This window comes from Meriones unguiculatus, chromosome 6 (assembly GCF_030254825.1).
Source record: "Meriones unguiculatus strain TT.TT164.6M chromosome 6, Bangor_MerUng_6.1, whole genome shotgun sequence".
NCBI classification, from domain to species: Eukaryota; Metazoa; Chordata; class Mammalia; order Rodentia; family Muridae; genus Meriones; species Meriones unguiculatus.
In genome coordinates, this window is record NC_083354.1 from 61,337,512 (window position 1) to 61,361,765 (window position 24,254).

The 24,254-nt window shown below is 38.5% G+C and overlaps 1 protein-coding gene and 2 pseudogenes across 1 annotated transcript; 2 read left to right on the top strand and 1 right to left on the bottom strand.

Annotated features, from left to right (window-relative positions):
- The first annotated feature begins 347 nt into the window (after positions 1 to 347).
- Positions 348 to 5,348, top strand: LOC132654856 (tripartite motif-containing protein 43B-like). The gene is made up of 5 exons (XM_060386137.1): positions 348 to 758; positions 1,927 to 2,157; positions 2,971 to 2,993; positions 3,684 to 3,781; positions 4,864 to 5,348. Exons 1-5 carry the CDS (start codon positions 348 to 350, stop codon positions 5,346 to 5,348), a joined length of 1,248 nt encoding a protein of 415 aa, XP_060242120.1.
- A 5,316-nt stretch (positions 5,349 to 10,664) lies between these two features.
- On the bottom strand, positions 10,665 to 11,235 carry LOC132654857 (small ribosomal subunit protein uS4-like; annotated as a pseudogene).
- A 6,881-nt stretch (positions 11,236 to 18,116) lies between these two features.
- LOC132654858 (tripartite motif-containing protein 43-like) lies at positions 18,117 to 23,888 on the top strand (annotated as a pseudogene).
- The last annotated feature ends 366 nt before the right edge of the window (positions 23,889 to 24,254 follow it).

Sequence of the window (24,254 nt, forward strand, 5' to 3'; positions counted from 1 at the left end):
GATTGACTTTGATCACTGTACAGTGTATTTTTCCTACCACATTGTTTTTCTCTACATCAAAGATGGCTATGGCCTTGAATCAACATACCAATCTGGGCTGAAGTCTCCAGAAGAATTGCAGATGGGAAGACACAGAAGGTCATCAGATCCTCTGTGTTTCCATAGAGAAAATTGTGCCAGGAATTATCAACAACTATACACCTAAGCTTCATTTTCTTTTTGGTCATACAAAAAATGAATCCTGTTTTGACATAGACAGAACTGAATCACAATTTGAATCAGATTTTGTGAAGTTTCTTGCTTCTCTAGTGCCCAATAATAGTAATTCTGTTTCTTTCCTCAGGAAAATGGAGTCAGGCATCTCACAGGCTTTCCAGGAAGAGCTCACTTGCTCCATCTGCTTGGGCTGCCTTTCAGACCCAATCACCATAAGCTGTGGACACAGCTTCTGTCGGGCCTGCCTCTGCCTTTCCTGGGAAGACCTGCAAGTTCCTGTCCACTGTCCCACATGTAGGCATCCATCCCAACAGAAGGACTTCAGAACCAACGTTGTTCTGAAGAAGCTGGTGCACATTGCCAGACAAAACATTCTCATGAAGTACCTGAACTCTGAGGAGAACAAGTGTGTGACCCACAAGGAGATAAAGAGGATCTTCTGTGAGGAGAACAGGGTCCTTCTCTGTCAACTGTGCTCTGACTCTCAGGAGCACAAGGGTCACAGACACTGTCCCATTGAAGCAGCTGCTGAGGGGCAAATGGTAAGTGATGTTTCTGAGAGAACATGGCAGCTGGAGAGAGGGAGCTTAGCAGAGCACAGAAAGATGCCTGTCCTGATTATGAGGAAGCCTTTCTGTTCTAAATGGTGGCAAATTTTAAACATGTAATGGAGAGAGAGTGACTATAAATATAAACATTTGTTTAGAAAACCCTAAGTGTAAAGATAATATCTAATTTATATTTCTTCATGTCCAGGTCACTGGAAAGTGACCACGTAAGATCATATCTTTCTAAACTGTCCATGACTGGTGACTAAATGAGAGAAAAAAAAATACATTGGAATTAACTAGAGAGAAGGATCTGGGAATCCCAACCAGATGGATGTTACCCAGTGAGGCTTATAAATCACTTAACAAAGGGTTATGTTGTATTTTTTATTTCTATTCCCTAAAATCTAAAATTCATTGTCAATAAAAGAAAAATGAAGTACACTGTGATCCTTCTACTCTCCCTAAAGTAATCTGTTCATTGCCTAAGGGTCCATCAGTACTACCCAAAGTAGACACTCATTGTGTTTTACAGGAGAGATTTCTAAATCAAATGGCATCTTTATGGGAGAAGCTCCAAGAAAATCAAGAGAATCTAAAGGCAGAGAACAGAATGACAACTCAGTGGTCGGTGGGTATGAAACTCATGCTGAAAATCAGCTTGAAAATAGGTTGAGGCAGCTCTCTTGAAAACTTCACAAGCTGGGAATAAGGCATGGGCATTGATACTAGGAAAACCTTTTCTGCAGGTCTCTAATTCTGAGTGTGGTATACAACTCTGCACTCAGAGAGCGTGGACAGGCTGTGGTAGAGAATGTTGAGTCTAATGAGTGACTTCCTGACAGTTCAGCACAGTGTGTTTGACTTTATGGCTATATCATGATATTTAATTTCTACGTGCAGAATGTTATGTTTGTGTGAACATATGAATTATCAAAAATATCTTTTCAATTGGCTCAAGATGTCATTAAATTGATGAAAATACTTAGAGAAAACGATGGGTTTGTTTGATTGTGCCACTAACAAAGAAAATTGAATGAAATAAAATAATTTCCATTTCTAAAAAGTGGGAACAGTAAAAGTGGGGACAGGATCGACCAGTCAAATTTAAGCTTAGATGGAATCAGTTGAGATGATAAAATATTCTGGGCTTTTCCTTCAGGACTATGTGACTCTTCGGAAAGAAATGATCAGGAAAGAATATAGGAAACTACATCCAATCCATTATGAAGAAGAAAAGCAGCATATAGAGTATATGGAAAATGAAGGCCAGACTATGTTAGAGAAACTGAGGAAAAGTGAAGCCTTGATGGTCCAAAAGAGGAGTCAACTAATAGAAATGTATCGGGAGCTGATGACAATGTCCCAGCAGCCATATGTGGTGCTGCTCCAGGTGAGCATGGAGGAGTGCATGGAAGGGCTTTGTTATCTGAGGCCCATACTGGGACTGTTACATCTAAGATAGCTGTCCACATTCCCTGCACTTATTGTCAGCGGATATTAGGGATAATCTGGAGACACTATGTTCTATCATAACCTTAAAAGAGCAAGATTTTGACAATGTGTCAGTGGATTCCCATTGAATATGAATATCTCTTTTTTTTTTTGCTTTTGTAGCTTGTTTCTCTAAAATCCCAAATTCAGTTATTCCTGTTAGCAAACATTTATTCTTTTTTGCCTCTACTTGAAAATTATGTACAGTTTTAAAGAAATTTATAGCTAATGTCTTCTCTTTACAAAATGTATTTTTGTGTGTTCTTTGGAAGATGAAGCTTTGATGCATGGACTTCTTTGGTGGTAAATGATGGCCTGAAACTCATAGTAATCCTGAGGTCTAAAAACCCCAAATTTTGGAATTACAGGCATGAGATGTCATTCAGGGGTGACTTTGCAGTTTGAAAGTATTCTTAGTAAAATCATGCCTGTGCTTTGTGGACAGGCTCAAGGAAAGTCCCACTTGCAGAGCACTGTGGGTTGTAAAACAATGTACAATCCCTATGCATGTTCTTCTCCAATATTGCGCTCACTGTCTGATTTCATTGAGAATTCTTTTCTGCTCATTTGTTTGTTTGGTATTATCTTAAGACATGAAAATAAATTTGAAAGGTCAATAAGTGTGATGATGACTAACATTTATATGAACTTCATACAAAAACATTGTAAGCCATTTCTTCAGAAATCTTAACTATTCTTGTTGTCTTTGCAGGATTTGGAAGACATGTTCAGAAGGTGAGTACAATCATCAGTGCAAGCCAGGATCCTTGAACTATGCTATAAAATTGACCAAGCTGCCTTAGCAAACTAAAAATATCCTTTAGATATGAATAATACACAATTGCTTGTGTATGAAGTTTGAGATTGGTTTCATGTATATGACACCTATTCTTTACCAGAAAATATCTTTACTTACTACATAACAGTAAAGCAGTGTATGCAAGAGGGCTTGGTGATAAAATATCTACTTTTGAAATCATAAATCTTGAGGCCCATCAGCAGCATTTTCTGGTAGTAGAAATAGCAGAACACATGGACAAACAAATTGGTAACAGGAAGGTCTCCAAAAAGTATCTAGGAGGAAACTTCTTTGTCTCCTGATCTTAGGGTCACTATGATATCCGAAAATGCTTGTGTGAAAGATTTTCAGTCAACTGTTCACTTGTACGAATTTGATTTGCTTTCTTTATGTGTGTGCACACATGCATGTGTGCCATTGTCCACGTGTGGAGGTCAGAGGACAATTTTCAGGAGTCAGTCCTTTCCTTCCACCATGGGTTCCAGGGATTGAAATCAAGTTGTCAAGCTTGCGTAGGAAGGGATTTAACTCCTGAGTCACTGTCTGAACTTGGAGTGAGCATTTCTCCTAATCACTGTGATGGTGTCTTTAGCACCAGGCAGACCAAGGTCTTCTTCTCCTTGCAGGAGTGAGTCAGTGCAGCTCTGCATGCCCCAGCCTATGAAACCAGAGCTCAGTGCCCTGCCCATCACTGGACTGATTGAGAGGTCCAAGTACTTCCAAGGTGAGTGTCAGCACTGCTGAAATGACCAAAGGTGTCCTTCAACAATGAGATAACCCTAACAAACCTGTCTTTTTTTAATCTCCACTGAAAGATATGTCAATGTAAATCTCATTTCTAATCATGTTTATTCACATGGTCATTTAAAAATATAGATGAACATGAATATATTGTTGTATGTGATCCAGGATGAAAATATAGTATCAGTTTTTTCTTGTGACATAAGGAATGATAAATTAATTCAATATAATCTAATTCATGTTAAATAAACCCAATGATGAAGATATTTGATTGTCTCTCCTTAAACATTTTAGCAGTTGAATTTATAAAGTACATGCACTTCTTTGCTTAAAAATGCACAAAATATAGCGTTATATACTTGTAATCTTAACAATATAATGTTGAGACATGAGGATTACTGGTGAGTTTGAGGCTAGTGTGGTCGATAAAGTGAGTTCCAGGTCAGTCAAAAATATATACCAAGACTGTGTCAAACAGAATTAAATAAATAAACATAAAATAACTATGTACACAGGGTGTATATCATGAGCAATAAAAATAAAACAAAATTGTAGGATATGAGACAGTGTCTAAATTTCCCTATTAGATATAAATGTGAATTATACCCTCACAGAGAAAGAGTATCAGAGATGCCAGGGGATAAATGTAGACAGTAACAACCAGCAAACCTCTTTTAATGCATATTTAGCTTGTCCTTGAGTATAAACATGAGTGCTTCCATGCAAATAAAGATATGATTATCATTGCCCCTCTCTTACAAATTGGTTTTATGGAGGACCATGATGACAGCCTTCACTCCAGACCTTGAAGCAATGCATGCATCTTCCTTTTGCCAGGTGTAATTAAAATTCACCTGACAGAAGTTGGATGAAGCTCCCTCCTCTTTTTTTCATCAGGATCCCATTCTGTTGCTTGTGGAATTTCTTGACTTTGAAGTGTTTGAGCCACATTTAACCCTCTAGGCTTAGCCTTCTCTTTTATAATTCTCTTTTAAAATTCAGGCACCTCTCTGACCTGAGAAATTAAAATATTCATTTTAATTAAAATGTTGCCTCTTTCCACAGTGTACATTTCATTTGGAAAAGCAATCTTACCCCCTGACAGGATGACCCTATTTGATGCTGTGAGAAGATTCAACTGTAGGCCTCACCAAGAGGAGACATCTGTGAAATCATCTCAACACTATTTTGCTGCCAGGGGATCACAAAGCTTCACCACTGGGAAATATTACTGGGAGCTGAATTTAACAAAGTCTTTTGAATGGGCCCTAGGAGTCTTTCAGGATGACCTTCAACAGAATGAACTTGAGGGTGTATTTCTCCTTTTGTGTGCAAAGCAGGGTAACCAGTACAGTCTCCTTACCACCTGCCCAGAATCTCAACACTTTATAGAGAAGCCAGTGGGCCGGGTTGGTGTGCTCCTTGATTGTGACGGTGGATATGTCAATTTCCTGGATGTTGCCAAGAGTTCTCTCATATACAGTTACCCTCCTGGCACCTTCAATTACCCTGTCAGGACTTTCTTCACCTTTGGCTGCACATGTTCATAGGAAGCTGTAATCCAGTACTTTAGTGTTGTTTAAGTATTTCCTTCTCTATAGTTCTCTCTCTCTCTCTCTTTTGTAATTATACAATAAAATACTATTAAATATGGCTGACTATGTTTCCTTTTCATTTGTGGTCATCACCTTTTCTAAGTAGGTTTCCCTTGTTTCATTGTTTGTTAATTAGTCTTTGCATACATTTCAGAATTATCAATTAGCAGTGACATTCAAGTTCAGAATTACAGCCCTTATTAAGAATGCTTGGGACCCTCAGTTGGATTTAGCATTTTAAAAATGTTATTTAGATGTGGGATTCTATTTTAATAGTTTCAAGCACAGATGTGTATTTGCTGGCTAATTTTGTTTTAACTTGACACACGATATTTTGGGTTTTGAGACAGGGTGTTTTTTAATGTAGTGTTAGCTGTCCTAACTATGGAGTCTAGTCTTGCATCAGACAAAGAGGAATCTGTCTCTGCCTTTGAAATGTTGGGAATAAACATGTGCAAATCCAACACCAGGACATTGTTTGTATAGACATTGATTGTACAGATCTTCAGATATATATGGAAATATAAAAAAAATAAATAAAGAAAGCTTAAATAACCCAGGTATTATAAGGAACTTCTGGAGATACCACTATCCCTGTTTTCAAATTGTACTTCAGAGTAGTAGAACTAGAAACACTTTGGCATTATCATATAATTTGACACACTTATCAACAGCCAAAGTGAATCTTCACATATGAATTCAAACACTTATGAACATGTAATAATTTTTAAGTGTAAAAAGGCCAAAAATTACATACAAAATAGAAGAGAGCATCTTAAATAAAGTTTGCTGGTTAAATTGGATGGCTGTATGTAAAAGGCAAAAATATAACCATATTTATTATCCTGTACAGAACCCAATAGAAATGAATCAAAGATACCTTTAATAGATAGAAGAGGTGAACCATAGCCTTGATCTCATTGGAACAGGAAAAGATTGCATGAAATCAAAAAGCTTCTGTTTGTCAAAGCAAACCTTTATTAGGACATAGCAAACTGTAGAAATAATTAACCTATAAGAATTGGATATTAAGAAAATAATTGATGCAGCTAAAAATATTTGTATTAAGAGAGGAAACTCATCAACCTCCACTTCAGGAAGACTGCACCCCATACCTGCCTTCTCTAATCCTCAGCTCACCAAGAAGAGGCTCAGGGTGTTCTGCCCAGGGTTTAGTTAACAGCCCAACATTTTGGTTAAAAGAACCAAATCATTTACTCTTTTGCCCTAGAATTCTTGAAAGTAGATTCTAAATGGCTTCCACTACTCTGCTCAACTAAGGTTAAGGTTGAATTGCCTGGTGTTTGGGACAAGGATAAGAGGGAAAGAATCATATTTTTCAGTTACCTCAGAGCAGATTTTCAGACCTGACTTTGAAAATACCAGATTTCTTTGTTTTTAAGAGCTAAGTAGTATTCCATTGTGTAAATGTACCACACTTTCTGTATCCATTCTTTGGTTGAGGGACACCTTGGTTGAGTCCAGTTGCTGGCTCTTATGAATAAATCTGCTATGAACATAGTTGAGCAAATATCCTTGTTGTATGTTGGAGCATCTCTTGGGTTATATGCCCAGGAGTGGTACAGCTGGGCCTTGAGATAGAACTATTCAATATTTTCTGAGAAAGTGCCAAGTTGATTTCCAGAGAAGCTGCACAAGTTTGCACTCCCACCATCAGTGGAGTAATTTTCCCCTTTTCTACATGCTCGCCACCATGAGTTCTCACTGGAGTTTTTGATCTTAGCCATTATGACTGGTGGGAGATGGAATCTTAGAGTAGTTTTGATTTGCCTTTCTGTGAGGGCTAAAGACAGTAAGCATTTCTTTCAGTGCTTCTCTGCCATTCGAGATTCCTCTGTTGTGAAATCATGAAACTTGCAGGCAAATGGATGGAACTAGAAAAGATCATCCTAAGTGAGGTAATACATACCGAGAAAGACCCACATGGTATGTACTCACTTGTAAGCGGATATTAGACCTATAGTAGAGGATAACCATACCACAAACCCAAAGAAGCTAAGGAACAATGGGGACAAGGGAGGGTGCCAGAATGTCACTCAGAGGAGAACTAGAATAGACAGCAGAGGTGGAGGGGGACATAAGGACTGAAGTGATCACCTCCTAGTCAGGCAGGACTAGTGGAAAGAGGGGAACAACAACCCACCAACAAAACCTGGGATCCAAAAATTACCCTGTCTACAGGAAGTGCAGGGATAAAGAGGGAACAGAGGTTAAGGGAAAGTCCACCCAGTAATTAGCCCAACCTGAGATCTACCCAACGATAGAGAGCCAGCCCTGACACTAATAATGATGCTCTGCTCTGCTTAAACATAGGAGCCTAAGTCAACTGTCCTCTGGGAGGCTCCCATCAGCAGTGGATCCAGACAGAAGCTGGGACTTGCAGCCAAGCATGGGGCAGAGCTCTCAGGTTTCTGTGGAAGAGTTGGAGCAAAGATGGAAGGACCTGGAGGGGCAGGAACCTCACAAAGAGACCAACAGAAACAAGTAACCCAGACCCATGGGGCTTTCAGAGACTGCGACATCAACAAAGGAGCATGTATCAACTATGGCACCTAGCTCCTCTCCACAAATGTAGCAAATGGAATACTTAGTCTTCATATAAGGTGACTGCAAGTGGAGTGGGGGCTGTTTCTACGATTGACTCCACTGTCTGATTTTGGATCATTTCCTCATGGCATGCCTGCCTTGCCTAGCCTGGGGAATGAGGATAGGCACAGTCCTAATGTGACTTAATGTGCTGGGGAGTGTTGGAATGGAGTAGGATGTGTGGAGCTATAAAATGGCTGCTGGATTCTAAACTGCTTGTAATCCATGAACCACAGCCTGCTTAGCTGGACATGGTGAATTTTCACCCCTAAAACACAGGTGTTGTTTGTTCTTTAGATGTGTGCTCAACCATTTAGATTTGGCAGGTATCCACATGAGAACTTTCCTCCTGCTTACCTGAGAGCTATTCTCCTGCATTTAGAATTTCCTGCAGAATATCCTGCTCTGTGTTTTTCACTGAAACTAGTTCCTCCCCCTGCACTGCCCATTCTTATTCTTTATAAGCTGTAACCTAAAGAACAATTAACCCGAGACTTGATCAGAATTCTGGCTTGTCTCCATTCTTCGCATCTCTTGTCCCTTCCCATTCTCATCCCCTGTCTTAGGGTCTTGTTAGACTGACCTGCAGGCCGAGACAGTAGGGGAGGAAGCTCCTCTTTTCTGGGGGAAAAGGAAGACTGGATGGGGGCAGGAGCAGAAGTTGAGGGTCGAGTGAGAAGGGAAACTGTACTCTTAAGAGTTGTAAAGTAAAAATCTCAAATAATAAAAAAGGAAGAAAGAGAATGCCATATTTCTGAGTTAAAACACCTTCATTTCAAACCTCTGAAACTTTTATATTTTTCACTGCAGTAAGTCCCCTCCTTCTTTGGTTGTCTCTCCAAGAAAATGCAACCTTACATCACACCTTCCCTAGTAAGTGCATTGCTTTAATACTTGATTTTAACATCCTAGTAATGCAGATCTCAGTGTTTCACTTCTTGTAAAAGTATGTTTTATCTGCCTGGTTCAGTTAATTGTCTGGGAGGCATACTGCCTCTTCCGCTAGCCTAGGCTTATTGCTGGAAGCTTCTAATCTCCATACACTCGAACCTAGGCCTGGGATTTCTTCAGCCTCTGAGACTTACTGCTTAATATGATCACCCATTCTTGTTCTTACTGAGCTTTGGTCTGGCTGGTTTAACTCTGCTGTTTTAACTCAAACTCCTCTCCCAGCTAACTTATTCAAATTGGCTTTTCTTTAGGCCTTGGAATTGCTTAGCTTAGCCTCCAACTAACTCCAGCAATCTCCTCTAATTTCCTGGCTCCATCTCACTCTCTGGCTGCTGCAGGCTTTACCTGACTTCTCTCTCCACAAACAGTCTCTATTACTGTCCCAGTAAAACTGCCTCTTATCACTTTGTATTGCAACCTAAGATGCCCCTCTTTCCTCTCTCTTCTCATGAGACTGGGAGTATCCTATTCTGTCAAATCTTCAGTTATTTGTCATCTTTTCTGCCACTCAAGTGGACATAAATTCCAAGCATTGGTGCTTCTGCAACCTAATTTTCTCTTCATTGTTTGGGATTAAAGGAATGTATCCCCACACCTGGATCTAAGCTTTTCTTTTCCTGAAACTGGTTCTGTACCAGACTGGCCTTGACCTCTGATCTGCTTGCCTCTGTCTCCTGAATTAAAAGTGTGTGTGTATTCCAGCTGGGTCACAGAGATCTAGAAGATCTTTGGATCTCATCTCTTACCAGAACAGCCATGTTCTAAAGTAACATTCCTCTACAACCTCTTGACACTTGAAGAGCATGTTAGTTACTTTCCTTTTTCCTGATTAATTTTACATGAACAGGAACTTATTGGGGCTCACAATTCAAGGATATTGTCCATCAAGGTGGGAAAAAATGGTGGCAGGATCCCAAGGCAGCTGTTTTAATGGCATCCCCAAAGCATTAGGAAGCAGGAACTCTAGGAAAGCTTCCTGCTCAGCTCCTCTTTCCCCTTTACTTCAGTTTGGACTCCAATCCATAGAAGGGATAAATAAATCTTATTACCATTTAGGGTGGCTCTTTCCAACTAAAGTGAATGGAATGGCACTAATTCTTCACAGACTTGTCCAGAGGTTTCTATGTCTATCTAAATTCCATCATGATGAACAGTAGGGGAACCCTCTTGTGTTATGGGAGGAAACCTTGAGTCATAAGGGAAGCTCCTATAATTGTACAAGACTTCGCTATCCAACCAACAGGTGGCCATCTCTTTAAATATCTACACTAAAACTCATTTTGATTTGATTGAGGCAAATTTTGTCCAGACAACTTAAACTTTCAGTGTTTGACAAAGTTGCATTTAATTGGCTTTAGCTGGTGGTCCTGTGTTCCTCAAATACCAATACTCATACTCATTGTCACTGCTAAGAAAAATGTTTTTGAGTACAATCTGATGGTCACACTTTCCTCCTTTTTTTTTTTGTACATTAGACCCTCCAATCTAAAATAATTTGTAAGAATATTAAAATAACAAAAATTGAACACAGAGTTGAAAATTTTTATCAAATTTTTACAAGCTAGTACACTTGCAAGAGACTGCCTAGATCAAAACACTTCTCACAGAGTAACCCCAAGTGCATATTAGAGGAAGATTTTTCCACGTATCAATTCTGTTTTATTAGTCAACTGGAAACCTACATGCAGTCCTCAAGTCCAGGAAGGTTTTTATTTAATCCTCTTCCTCATCTTTACCAGCTCCAGCACTAGCCTGGCCTTTCTTGGCATTCTTCCTCTTCACTCAGCTTGGATGAGAAAGGAGGAGATGTCCATGTGCTTCTGGGAGTCCAGATAGACAATGAAGCACAGAATGTTCACCACCTTATTGCAGATCCTGATATGATGCTTGTGGATCAGTACACACGCATGGTGAATGGATTTGGCCAGGTCCAACTTAAAGACCTCATTCTGCAGCTGCCTGTCCAAGAAATCCTCAGCCTTCAGGCATAGGGTGTATTCCAGCTTCATCTTTCCCTCATTCAGCACTCCAATTTGAACAAGTTGCCTCAGTAGAACATTGCCTTCAAAAAGATGCTCTGGGGGTCCTTTTTGTCCAGTGTCAACAATTCCCAGGCAGCCTTGCAAATCTTGCACAATGTAAACTTGACCCAGTATACCTCCTGTTTGTTGTGGAGCTCATACTCTCTGATCAACATCATTTCTTGTTTGAGAATGATTTCTCAAAAGCGTCTTTGTGGGGTCACATAGTTTTTTTGACATCCCCAAATTATGGTAACCAGCATGCTGACTTCTCTAGGCCTGCTGATTCTATGAACTGATGCCTATGAGAAAGTGAGGTGCAGGGAGATTTTAAAGATGAGGAACACACATATGTGTGCATGCACACACAAACTGTATCCTAGTTGGCAACTGCAGCATAAAACAAGAAATCAATTTAACAGGAACCAAGAATATGCAGTTACAGTTAGCTAGGGTGTTTCTACCCTGAGTTTTCAGAACACTGTTGGGTGCTTCCCCTCAAGACTTTTCATGGCAGGGAGTAGAAACCCAGGGTAGGATAATGCTTCTGTAAATGCTTATTCACCAGCATTGACCACCACCAACATGCATGTCATAGTAAGTGAGACCACCTGGACTTGGAACTAGCTATTATGCTTATTTCTCTACCAGAGAAAAGAACGGTAAAGACAGAGTAAAAAACAGCACAGGGTGACAACGGTCATTACATCCTAGAAGTCCCAGTTGTCTTGTCAAGCAATGCACAGATCATCAAGGTGGACAAGACACTCTTAAATAACAACTACTGGAAAAGAAGAACACTGATGTACCTCAAAATGATTCTCGCATTTTTTTCTTGTAAATCTCCCATACACCTAAGTGGCCAAATTTCCAGTCTCTTGTGTCTGTTCAAATTGTTAAAGTGTAACCTGGGCCTAGGATCTGAAAGAGAGTCAACAATGACAAAATATTTGAATATATACCCATGGGGTCTATATGAGCTACTACCTCTCATCAGACAAGACTCTCTTTACAACAAATGGAGACCATCACTGCAAATCACATCTGGTTACAAGGGAAAATGTCTACAGATCATGGTGATTCCCGACCCCAACAGATATCTATATCCCATACCTACAGCCTCAGTGGCTCCACAAATAGTGTGGATGGTGGGGCAAAGAGACTCTGAGAGGCAAAATACAAGGAAGTGTGATGTGAAACAGTCTGTCTTAAAATGGTTGCATAAACAAGAACAAAATAATGAATGTGTTGATGTAGAAGGGAGAATTTTGGAAGGGACTCACTACTAGACCAAGAAATTAGCCTCTCTCAGGGATGAGCTTTATAAGTGATCACACAATACAAAGTGATCAGCCCTTGGGATGGTTATTCTTGCTTATCAACTTGATTACATCTGCAATTAACTAAAATTCAAGAGCCTGGGAAATTTAGCCTCAGATTTATACATATACATATATATATATGTATATATATATATATATATATATATATATATATTGAATGATTGGAAGCAGGTAGCCCACCTAATTTACAGTCTGAGGATCCACCCTAAAACTTTGCCACACCTTTGTTTAAATGAACCTTCCCCCCCCCACCTGAGGATTCTCTAAGACAGAAGCTAAATGGTTTCTAGTAACCTGTTCAATTAAGGTTGAGACATTTTTTCCAGGATTTGGCTATCATTCTAAGTGAACATCTTTCTCTTCATTAGTACACACTTGTTGGAATCTTAGTAGAGGATTTAATGGATGAGTTACATGTAATTTTAACGTCTTTCTCATCATTAGTACACACTTGTTGGTATCTGTCTCAACATACTCATATGGTTCCTTGGGCTCTCTAAATACTAAGCATATCTCAATGTGAAAAACTGGCAAGTAACATAAAATAGTCCTAAACATTCTTTTTCTGCCAGTCATCTTTTGATCTCATAATTTTTGAAACAACATTAATTTAGCATTGATTAGATTAACTATAAAAGTAAATAAAACAGTAGATTGCAAGTCTAGTAAAAACAAACAAAAAGCCTAGTAATGCTTATTTACAGGAACATTGAAGAGACACTCAAGGAATATCACAGCTGGACAGACTGCAAAAACCAACAGATCATGGGGCTCCCAGCCCCAACAGATAAACCTATATGATAACCCCTGCATGATTGGCTCCATAAACATTGTGGAAGAGGGTGAGAAAGCTAGGAAGAGCCAGAATACCAGGAAGTCTGCTGTGAAAGTGTCACTTCTAGAAATGGCTGCATAAACAAGACTAGAACAATGGACATATTGATGTGGTAGTGGAAATTTTTGAAAAAGTCCCACCCCTAGGTGAAGAATTCGCCTTTATGAGGGATGAGCTCCCTAACTGATCACCTAGCACAAAGTGGTCAGCCCTTGTGATGGTTATTCTTGCTTGTCAACTTGACTGCATCTGGAGTTAACTAAAACCCAGGAGGCTGGAAGGCTGGACTCTACCTTTCTCTCTTTCTTTCTTTCTTTCTTTCTTTCTTTCTTTCTTTCTTTCTTTCTTTCTTTCTTTCTTTCTCTCTCTCTCTTTCTTTCTTTTTTCTTTCTATCTTTTTCTCTCTTTCTTTTTCCTTTTTTCTCCCTCTCTCTTTCTTTTCTTTTCTTTTATTTTTTTCAGACAGGGTGTTTCTATCTAGTCTTTGTTGGCTTGGACTCACTTTGGACACCAGGCTGGCCTTGAACTCACAAAGATCCACCTGCCTCTGCCTCCCTGAGTGCTAGGAATATAAGTATGTTCCACCACACCAGCCCAGCTGGAATTTTTCTTTTGAGGGATTTTTCTTGATTGAATTATTTCAAGTAGTAAGACCCACCCAACCCAGATCTTTGGAGGTGTGAAGATCCACCTAAATCCTAGCCAAACCTTCTGTGGCTGATGATTTAAAGGATCTGTAAGAAGGGAAGAGAAGGGGAAAGTGATGCAATTTTATTTCAGCTAAATATACTAAAAATACAAACTCAGCATCCATGGGCAAAATTTCCTGACTGAGATGCGGAAGGTTATTAACTATTGCATATCTACAGCACTAACACAGAATTCTCTGTCTGGTCAACATGAACTCTAGACAGCTGGGGAGCTAGAAAACCTTGAATTACAATGTTACTCCAAAGAGTCAATAGTAAATAGAATGAGATTTATGGCTTTCTTCCTTTCTTTCTTTCTTTCTTTCTTTCTTTCTTTCTTTCTTTCTTTCTTTCTTTCTTTCCATTTTAGAAAATAAAGTTGAGTGAGTAGAGAATGAAGATGTTTGGAGAAAGTAGTCTTTGGTATTTTCTAGAATCAGAAGTTAATGACATCATCATCTGTTGCATGATCAAAAGCAAAATGTAAGCACACTGAAATATTTAGGTACAGCAAAATATTGTAAAATTACTTTTTTAAAAAGCAAAGTTCTTACTCTATATTTTAGGCTGCCTGGAATGAAAAAAAAAAAATCTGTCTGCTTCAGTAGTACAGTTCCTATGACTCTGGGATTAAAGGTGTGAGCTTCCACCCAGCTAAACAATGACTCAGGAAACCTTATGGAGATTTGCTTGTGGAAATTGGAAAGAGGGTTGATTTAATCCACTGGAGCTCACCTATTGGAAGCATTAGTAAAACCAACCAGGGGAGGAAGTGGGCATGGTCATCACAGCCTCCATAAAAGGAGATTCCAGAGCCTAACCCGGTTCATTCTTTTCCAGACTCCACAGAGTGTGTTTCCAAACCTTCTGGCTCCAGACCCTGCTAGATCTATCCCCTCCACACATTGAGGATCTGACTCCAGAGTTGAGCTAACATTACTGCATCTCTACCAAACACTGCTGAGGCCAGAGAAAATTCTTTGGAAGATTACTGCATCTCTACTAAATATTGCTGAAGCCAGAAAAAATTCACTGGGTGAGTGAATAATTTACCAGAGAAAAATCTTTGATGTTTTCTTATTTTCAATTAATTGTAGAACTGAAGTTTCTGCTGAGAAGAGATATTTTGCTATTTAACATAAAAATGACTCTGTCCCCATTTAGTTATTTGATATAATGTGGGTTAAAGTTATTGATAATTTCACATTTATCATTCTCTACACTTTATTTGAGCTGATGTGTTGCTATACTGAGAGATAGTCACAGGATACTTTTCAATTTTTTGTATCATCTAAGTTCTAAAATATTTTAAGAACATTCGATTTTGTATGTATACTATCACCTATAAATAATGGATATACAATAACATATAACAATTAAATGCTCTCAATTGTTTGAAAACATACCAGAACTTAGAGATATTTAGGAACAGTGTAGAGGTACAGTATGTTGTTTCCATTTGTTCGCAATAATGAATAAATGTGCTATGAACATATTTGAGCAGTCTCCTTGTGATATGGTCGAGCATGTTTTGTGTATATGCCCAGGAGTGGAATTGCTGTGTGTTGAGTAAGATCTGTTCTCAGTTTTCTGAGAAACATCCAGATTGATTTCTATAGTCGTAAAAATTTTCATTCCCACCAGCAATGGAAGAGAGCTCCCCTTTCTCCACATTCTCACCATCATGTGCTGTCACTTGATTTTTCTGACAGGTGTTACATGGAATCTCAGAGTTGTTTTGATTTGCATTTTCCTGATGGCTAAAAACATAGAACATTTCTTTTAATTGCTTCTCAACCATTAAATATTCCTCTGCTGAGATATCTCTCTGTAGTGCTGTACCCCATTTTTAATTGGGTTATTTTGGTTTTTTGGTGTTTAATTTCTTGTTCTTCATATATTTTGGATATTAGTCCCCTGTCAGATGGAAGGTTGGTAAAGATCTTTTCCCACTCTGAAGGCTGCTAATTTGTCCTATTGACAGTGTCCTTTGCCTTGGAGAAGTTTTCCAATTTTCATGAGGCCCCATTTTTGCATTGTTGATCTTTGTCCCTGAGATATTATTCTGTCTGTTCAGGATGTGGTCTCCTGTTCTAATAAGTTCAAGGCTATTTCCCACTCTAACTTCTATTAGATCTTGTGTATCTGGTTTTATATTGAGATCTTAGATCTACCTGGACTTGAGTTTTGTGCAGGGTGATACATATGGATGTATTCTCAGTCTTGTGCATGCAGACATGCAGTTAGACCAGCACAATTTGTTGAAGATGTTTTCTTTTCCCCACTGTATGGTTTTGGCTTCTTCATACAAACTCGGGTGTCTGTAGGTGTGTAGTTTATTTCTGGGTCTTTGATTAGATTCCATTCATCAACTTGTCTGTTTTTATGCCAATACCATATGATTTTTATTACTATTGATGTGTAGCACAGCTTGAAATGAGGGATGGTGATAGATTCACAAGTTCTTTTATTATACAGGATTATTTTAGATATCATTTTTTTTCTATATGAAGTTGAGAATTGTCTTTTCAAGGTCTGTAAATAATTGTGATGGAATTTTGATGTGAATTGAATTGAATCTTAAGATTCAATGCAATTAAGAGCTGCTTGATAATCTACCATGTTGGAGATTTGGTTATTCCTGACATAGTTTTGTATTGGGTTGGAAGGCTACATGCAATTAAAGACAGCACCAATCACACCATTCCATTTATAATAGTACTTTCAGGTTAAAGTCTGATGCAATCGTCAATTTCTCTGTTTGATTTTAATTATCTCTGTGTACTTCCAAAGCATTATGGAGTGAGGTTTCTAATATAGTATAAATTACCTGTGTGGAAAACATGACCATCAGAGAAGTTAAGAAAGGCAACATCAAAGCCACAATCTTTTTGCTAAACTAATCATTGACAATGAGTGTTAGTCCTACATTTTTAGTTACTCTGGACCAACTCTAAAGCCATTTGACTACATCTGTGTCAAATCTCAGAAACTTAAGTTATTTTCACAAAATTTGCATTAATCAGGCTTGAAGAGATGGCTCAGAGGATAAGACCACTGGCTATTTTTCCAACAGTTCTGAATTCAATTCCCAGCAACCACATGGTGGCTCACAACCGTATATAATGAGTTCTGATGCCCTCTTCTGGCATTCAGGCATACATGCAAGCAGAATACTGTATAAACAAACAAACAAACAAAGAAATAAGTAAATAGATAAATCTGTAAAAAAGATAAACAACTGGAATTAATCCAAGCAAGATTATTTCTCTCTGTAAAATGTAAAAGAGATGAAAAATGAGCATTTGTTGGTTGGACAGGTAAGTCTCAAATAGTCATGTGAGCATCATTTATGCCTCAGGATTTCCTTCCATAAATTCAATGCAGGAGTTGTGTCTTTGGAAATCAAAGAGGTCACCATGAAGAATTTTCCTAGTATTCAATTGATGTTATTTAGGATTGATATGAAAATGACTGCACAAGTCCACTATTGATTATTGGGTTAGATTTATATCAGGTGGTGAGATCCAGCATAAATTCTACTGAGATCATTGCACAATTCCATGGCTTGGTGTCCCAAACTGAAGAAAAAGAGAAAGAGGAGCAGAGCAGCAAACATTCCTTCCTTCCTGCTTCCTTATATCAGATGCCAAGAGAACAGATGCTTTCAACTCCTGCCACCATTTTTTTTTTCCACAGCCGATGGCCAATGCCCTTGAGTTATGGGCCAACATAAAGTATTATTCTTGCTAGTATTTTGTATCAGAATTAAGAGAAATAACTATTACTGTTTACAATGTATCAAAAGGTGGATCAGTGGAAACTTAATGTCAGATATCAAACAAAAGCTTTTACTGCAGAAGGTGTGAAGTAGGGTGTATTTTATTGGATAGACAAGAAGGAGGTGTTTTATATCTGAGATGAAAGGCCAGCCTCTGGAGTTGAAGGACTTTGACAACTTTACAGATTAATTTTTTTCTACCACATCAAAGATGCCTTTGGCCTTGAACTAAGGTACTAAATTAAGCTGAAGCATCTAGAAGAAATGTAGATGGGAAGACACAGAAGATCATGAACTCACTCTGTGTTTCTATTAGAAAAACTGTAACAGGAAAGGGCAAACTCACAACCCTATGCTTAGTGTTCTTCTTGGTCATACAAAAAAATGAATACTGTTTTGCCATAGACAGAATTGAATCACAACTTGATCAGATTTTGTGCAGTCTCTTGTTTCTCTTGGGCCCAATAATAGTAATTTTGCTTCTTTCCTCAGGAAAATGGAGTCAGGCATCTCACAGGATTTCCAGGAATCGCTCACCTGTCCCATCTGCTTGGGCTGCCTAATAGACCCAGTCACCATAAGCTGTGGCCATAGCTTCTGTCGGGCCTGCCTCTGCCTTTCTTCGGAAGACCTTCAAGTTCCTGTCCACTGTCCCATGTGTAAGGATCCATCCCATCAGAAGGACTTCAGAACCAACGTTGTTCTGAAGAAGTTGGTGTCCATTGCCAGACAGGACAGTCTCATGAAGTACCTGAGCTCTGAGGAGCAAAAGTGTGTGACCCACAAGGAGGCAAAGAGGATCTTTTGTGAGAAGAACAGGGTCCTTCTCTGTCAATTGTGCTCTGACTCCCAGGAGCACAAGGGTCACAGACACTGTCCTATTGAAGCAGCTTCTGAGGGGCAAATGGTAAGTAATGTTTCTGAGAGAACTTGAAAGGTAGAGAAAGGAAGATTAGAAAACACAGGAAGCGTCTACAGTAATAGTTTTCTATATGGCGTTTTCAAAGGTCTTTAGTGTTAGTTATTCCTCCCTGTTTCAAACCCCACCCTTCAATCCCTTACTGTATGTAACCCTCTTTGCCCCATTATTTTTCCTAACTCATTTGTATTCTTTTTTTAAAGATTTATTTATTTATTATGTATAAATGTTGTGCATGCCAGAAGAGGAAACCAGTTTCATTATAGATGGTTGTGAGCCACGATGTGGTTGCTGAGAATTGAACTCAGGACCTTTGGGAAGAGCAGCCAATGCTCTTAACCTCTGTGCCATCTTTACAGCCCCCATTTGTGTTCTTTTATTCCCACTTCTTTGAAACTTCCTCTACCTACATTTCCTTTTCAGTTTCATGAGTTCTAAATTCCTCCAGTTTAAGCACACATATTTAACAATTCAAAGCTAGTATCCACATAGGAGTGGGAACATGCAGTGTTTTTGTTTCTTGTTCCTGGTTACCTCACTCAGTATGATTCTATCTAGCGCAGTGCATCTGCCTGAACAAATCATTTTCTCTTTACAGCTGAATAGAATCCCTTTTTGTTATCCATTTATCAGTTGATGGACATTTAGGTGGTTTCCATTGATACAGCAGGACCTTGTGAAGAATTTATTTCTAGACTTTTGAATAACCCCCACACTGATTTCCACTAACTGGGATGCCATTTTGTACTCTCACCAACAGTAAATAAATTTTCCTCCTTTTTCCACATCTTAAAAAAAAAAAAAAAGAAAACACAGGAAGATCCATGTCAAGATTACAAGGAAACCATTGCATTCTGAAAGATAGCATTTTAAAAACAGCTAATGGAGAAAGGGTGACTATAAAATGGAAGCATCCCTTGGGAAATCCATTAGTGTACAATAATTTCCAGTTTTGAAATATAGTTTGCTGATGTCAGTGGGAAGTAAAATAGTAAGTGTACATCTTTAAAAGTTGTATGTCACTGGAGATAAATTACTGAAAGTATTTTGGAATTACCTGGAGAGACCCATTTGGAAATCCCAGTCAGATCCAAATTACTTCAGTCAGGCTTACTAATCATGTTACTTGAAGAGTTATTTTGTATTTTGTACTTCTGAAATCTAAAACTCAGTTATCAAAGTCAGAAAGTAAAAACATGGTGATTCTTCAACTTTTCCTAAAGTAATTATTGATTTCTATTGTCTGTCCATCAGGACTATGAATGTGTTTATTCTTGTTTACAGGAGAAACTTCTAAAGCAAATGGCATCTTTATGGAAGAAGATCCAAAACAATCAACAGAATCTAGAAGCAGAGAAGAGAATGCCAACTCAGTGGTTGGTGGGTATGGGACTGATGATGAAAATCAGTTTGAAGCAACTAACTATCTCTCAAATCTGCTCATTCACAAGTTGGGAATAAGGGCTGGGCGTTGATACTAGGAGAACCTTTTCTGCAGGCCTCTAATTCTGAGTGTAATATACATTGTTGCACTCAGACAGCATGGCCTGGCTATGGCACAAACATTTAATGAGTGATTTGCTGACAGTTCATCACATTGCTTTTGATCCTATGACTGTCCCATGATGATTAACTAATACCTGCAGAGGTTCTTCTTTGAGTGAATGTGTGAATTAGCAATGAATACCTTTTCTTCAGGAGGCTCAAATCTCCATAAATTGATGAAAATGCTTAGGGAAAATGATGGGTTTGTTTGTGCTATTAATAAAGAATAAATGAATAAAAGAAAATAATTCACAGTTATGGAAAGTGGGGACAGAAAATCAGTGTGTGCAGCACACTGACAGGATCCCACTAGTTGACTTTAAACATAGAAGGAGTCAGTGGAGAGGATAAAATACTCTGTAAATGTGACCTAGCATGTCACTTATCCTTTAGGACTATGTGACTCTTCGGAAAGAAATGATCAGGACGGAGTACAGGAAAGTACATCCAGTCCTCTATGAAGAAGAAAAACACCATATAGACTGTATGGAAAATGAAGGACAAGCTCTTTTAGAGAAACTCAGGAAAAGCGAAGGCTTGATGGTGCACAAAAGGAATCAACTAATAGAAATGTATCGGGAGCTGATGACAATGTCCCAGCAGCCATATGTGGTACTGCTCCAGGTGAGCATGGAGGAGTGCTGAAAGGGCTTTGTTATCTGAGGCCCACACTGGGACTGTTACATCTAAAATAGCTGTCAACAGTCCATGCACTTATTGTCAGAGGATGGATTTTAGGGATAATCTGGAGAAACTATGTTCTGTCATAACCTTAAAAGAGCAAGATTTTGACCCTGTGTGAGTGAATTCCCCATTGAATATCTCCTCATCTTTTGCTTTTGTAGCTTGTTTATCTGAAATCCCTAATTCAGTTATTCATGTTACCAAACATTCATTCTTTTTTGCCTCTACTTGAAAATTATGCACAGTTTTAAAGAGATTTATAGTTATTGTCTTCTCTTTACAAAATGTAATTTACTGTGTTCTTTGGAAGATGAAGCTTCAATGTATGGACTCTTTTTGGTGGTGAATGATGGCCTGAAACTCAAAGTAATCCTGAGGTCTCAAAACACCAAATTCTCAAATTATGGGCATGAGGTGTTATTCGGGTGAGGTCATAGTTTTAAAGTAGTCTTAATAAAAGCATGCCTGTGCATTGTGGACAGGCTCAAAGAATGTCCCATTTGTAGACAGCTGTGGGTGTAAAGCAATGTACCTTCATTATGTATGCATGTTCTTCTTAATTATTGCCCTCATAGTCTGATTTCATCAAGAATTCTCTTCTGCTCATTTGCTTGGTTGGTATTATCTTAAGATATGAAAATAAATTTGAAGGATCAATAAGTGTGATGATGACTAACATTTTTATGAATTTCATATACAAACATTGTATGTCATTTCTTCAGAAATCTAAACTATTCTTATTGTCTTTGCAGGATTTAGAAGACATGTACAGAAGGTGAGTATAGTCATCAGTGCAAGCCAGGATCCTTAAAGCATGCCATAACATTGACCAAGCTGCTTTAGCAATCTAAAAATATACTTTAGACAGGAATAATCAATTGCTTGTGTATGATGCTTGAGATTGGTTTCATGTATATGACATCTGTAATCCTTTACCAGAAAGAGCCTTGACTTACTATTTAATAGTGAATCAGTGTATGCAAGAGGACTTGGTGATAAAATATCTACTTTTGAAATCATAAACTTTGAGGTCCACCAGCAGCATTTTCTGGTAGTAGAAGAAATAGCAGGACACATGGACAAACAAATTGGTAGCAGGAAGGGCTCCAAAAAGTATCTAGGAGGAAACTATCCTGTCTCCTGATCTTTGGGTCACTACGATATCAGAAAATGCTTTTGTGAAAGTTTTTCTGTCAACTGTTTACTTGTACTAATTTAATTTGTTTTAATTATGTGTGTGCACACATGCATGTGTGCCATTGTACACGTGTAGATGTCAGAGAACAACTTTCAGGAGTCAGTCCTTTCTTTCCACCATGGGTTTCAGGGATTAGACTCAAGTTGCCAGGCTTGTGTGGGAAGGGATTTAACTCCTGAGTCACTGTCTGAACTCGGAGTGAGAATTTCTCCTAATCACTGTGATGGTGTCTTTAGCACCTGGCAAATCAAGGTATTCTCCTTGCAGGAGTGAGTCAGTGCAGCTCTGCATGCCCCAGGTGATGAAACCAGAGCTCAGTGCCCTGCCCATCACTGGACTGATTGAGAGGTGCAAGTGCTTCCTAGGTGAGTGTCAGCACTGCTGAAATGACCAAAGGTGTCCTTCAACAATGAGATAAGGGTTGTGTATATGAATTTCTACCTCCTCTAAAGGATATGTCATTGCAAGTCTCATTTCTAATCGTGTTTATTCACATGGTCATTTAACAAACAACAAACATGAATATAATGTTGTATGTGACCCAGGATGAAAATATAGTAACAGTTTTTCCTTGAGACATAAGAAATGATAATTAATTCAGGACAATCTAAATCATTCTAAGTGTTGGAGTTATTTTATTGTTTTCTCTTAATCATTTTGGCAGTTGAATTTTTTTAAAGTACGTATCACTTCTTAGTTTAAAAATATATAAAATATAGTGGTGTGCACTTGTAATCTCAACATTAAAATGTGGAGCTGTGAGGATTGCCCATGAGTTTGAGGCTAGCCTGTTTGAAATAGGGAGTTCTAAGCCAGTCAAAAATATATACCAAGACTTTGTATCAAAAAAGATGTTAATAAACATAAAATAACTATATACATGAAGGCATATATCATGAGCAATGAAAATAAAACAAATAGATATGTCAAGAGGCATTGTGTTAATTCCCCTGTTAGATCTAAATGTGAATTGTGACTTCATATAGAAAGAGTATCAGAGGAGGCAGGGGTTAAACCAGACAATTACAACCAGGGAACCACTTCTAATGCAAGTTTAGTATTTACTTGAGTATAAACATGGGTGCTTACATGCAAATAAAAATACAATCATCACTGCTTCTATTTTAGAATAACTTTTAATGAAAATGCATAAGGATAGTCTTTGTTCCAGACCTACCTGCAATGCACATGTCTTCCATTTGCCAGGTGTAATGAAAAGCCACCTCTACAGCATCAGCAAATTTTTCATCAGGATCCCATTCAGTTTCTTGTGGAATTTCTTGACCTTGAAGTATTTGAGATACATTTAACCTGCTAGCCATAGCCTTCTCTTTTATAATTCAGGCAATCTCCAGGTACCTCTCTCACCTAAGAAGTGTAAACAGCCATTTCAACTAAATTGTTGCCTCTTGCCTCTTCCCACAGTGAACATATTCTTTGGAAATGAAATCTTACTCCATGACAAGATCAACCTATTTGATGTCGTGAAAAGATTCACCTTTAGCCCTCACCAACAGGAGACATATGTGGAATCAGCTGGACACTATTTTGCTTCCTGTGGATCACAGAGCTTCTTCTCTAGGAAATATTACTGGGAGATGGATTTAACGGACTCTCTGGAATAGGCTATAGGAGTCTGTGAGGATGACTTTTTAACAAATACAAGGCAGCAGACTGAACCTGAGGGTGTATTTCTCCTTGTGTGTGTGAAGCAGGGTAATCAGTACAGTCTCCTCACCACCTGCCCAATAATTCATCACTATATAGAGAAGACAGTGGGCCGGGTTGGTGTGTTCCTTGATTGTGAGGGTGGATGTGTGAGTTTCCTGGATGTAGCCAAGAGTTCCCTCATGTTCAGTTACCCTCCCGGCACTTTCAATTACCCTGTCAGGCCTTTCTTCTCCTTTGGTGGCACATTTTGATAGAAAGCTGTAATCCAGTACTTCAGTGCTGTTTAAGTATTTCTTATTATAATGTTAATTTTTGCCATTAAATGTTAAAATACCATTAAATATAAAACATGGTTAACTGTGTTTTCTTTTCTTTGTGGCCCCCAGAGTCTATCCAGAACACCTTTTTAAAGCAGGTTTCTCTAGTTTCATTATTTGTTTCTTAGTTTTTGCATACATGTCAGAAGTACTAATTAGGACTGAAGCTCAAGTTCAGAACTAAAGCCCTTTTAAAACATGCTCAGGACTCTCAGTTGGATTTAGAATCATAAAAATATTATTTAGATGTAGGATGCTATCTTACTGCTTCCTAGCACTGATGTGTATTGTGCTGGCTAA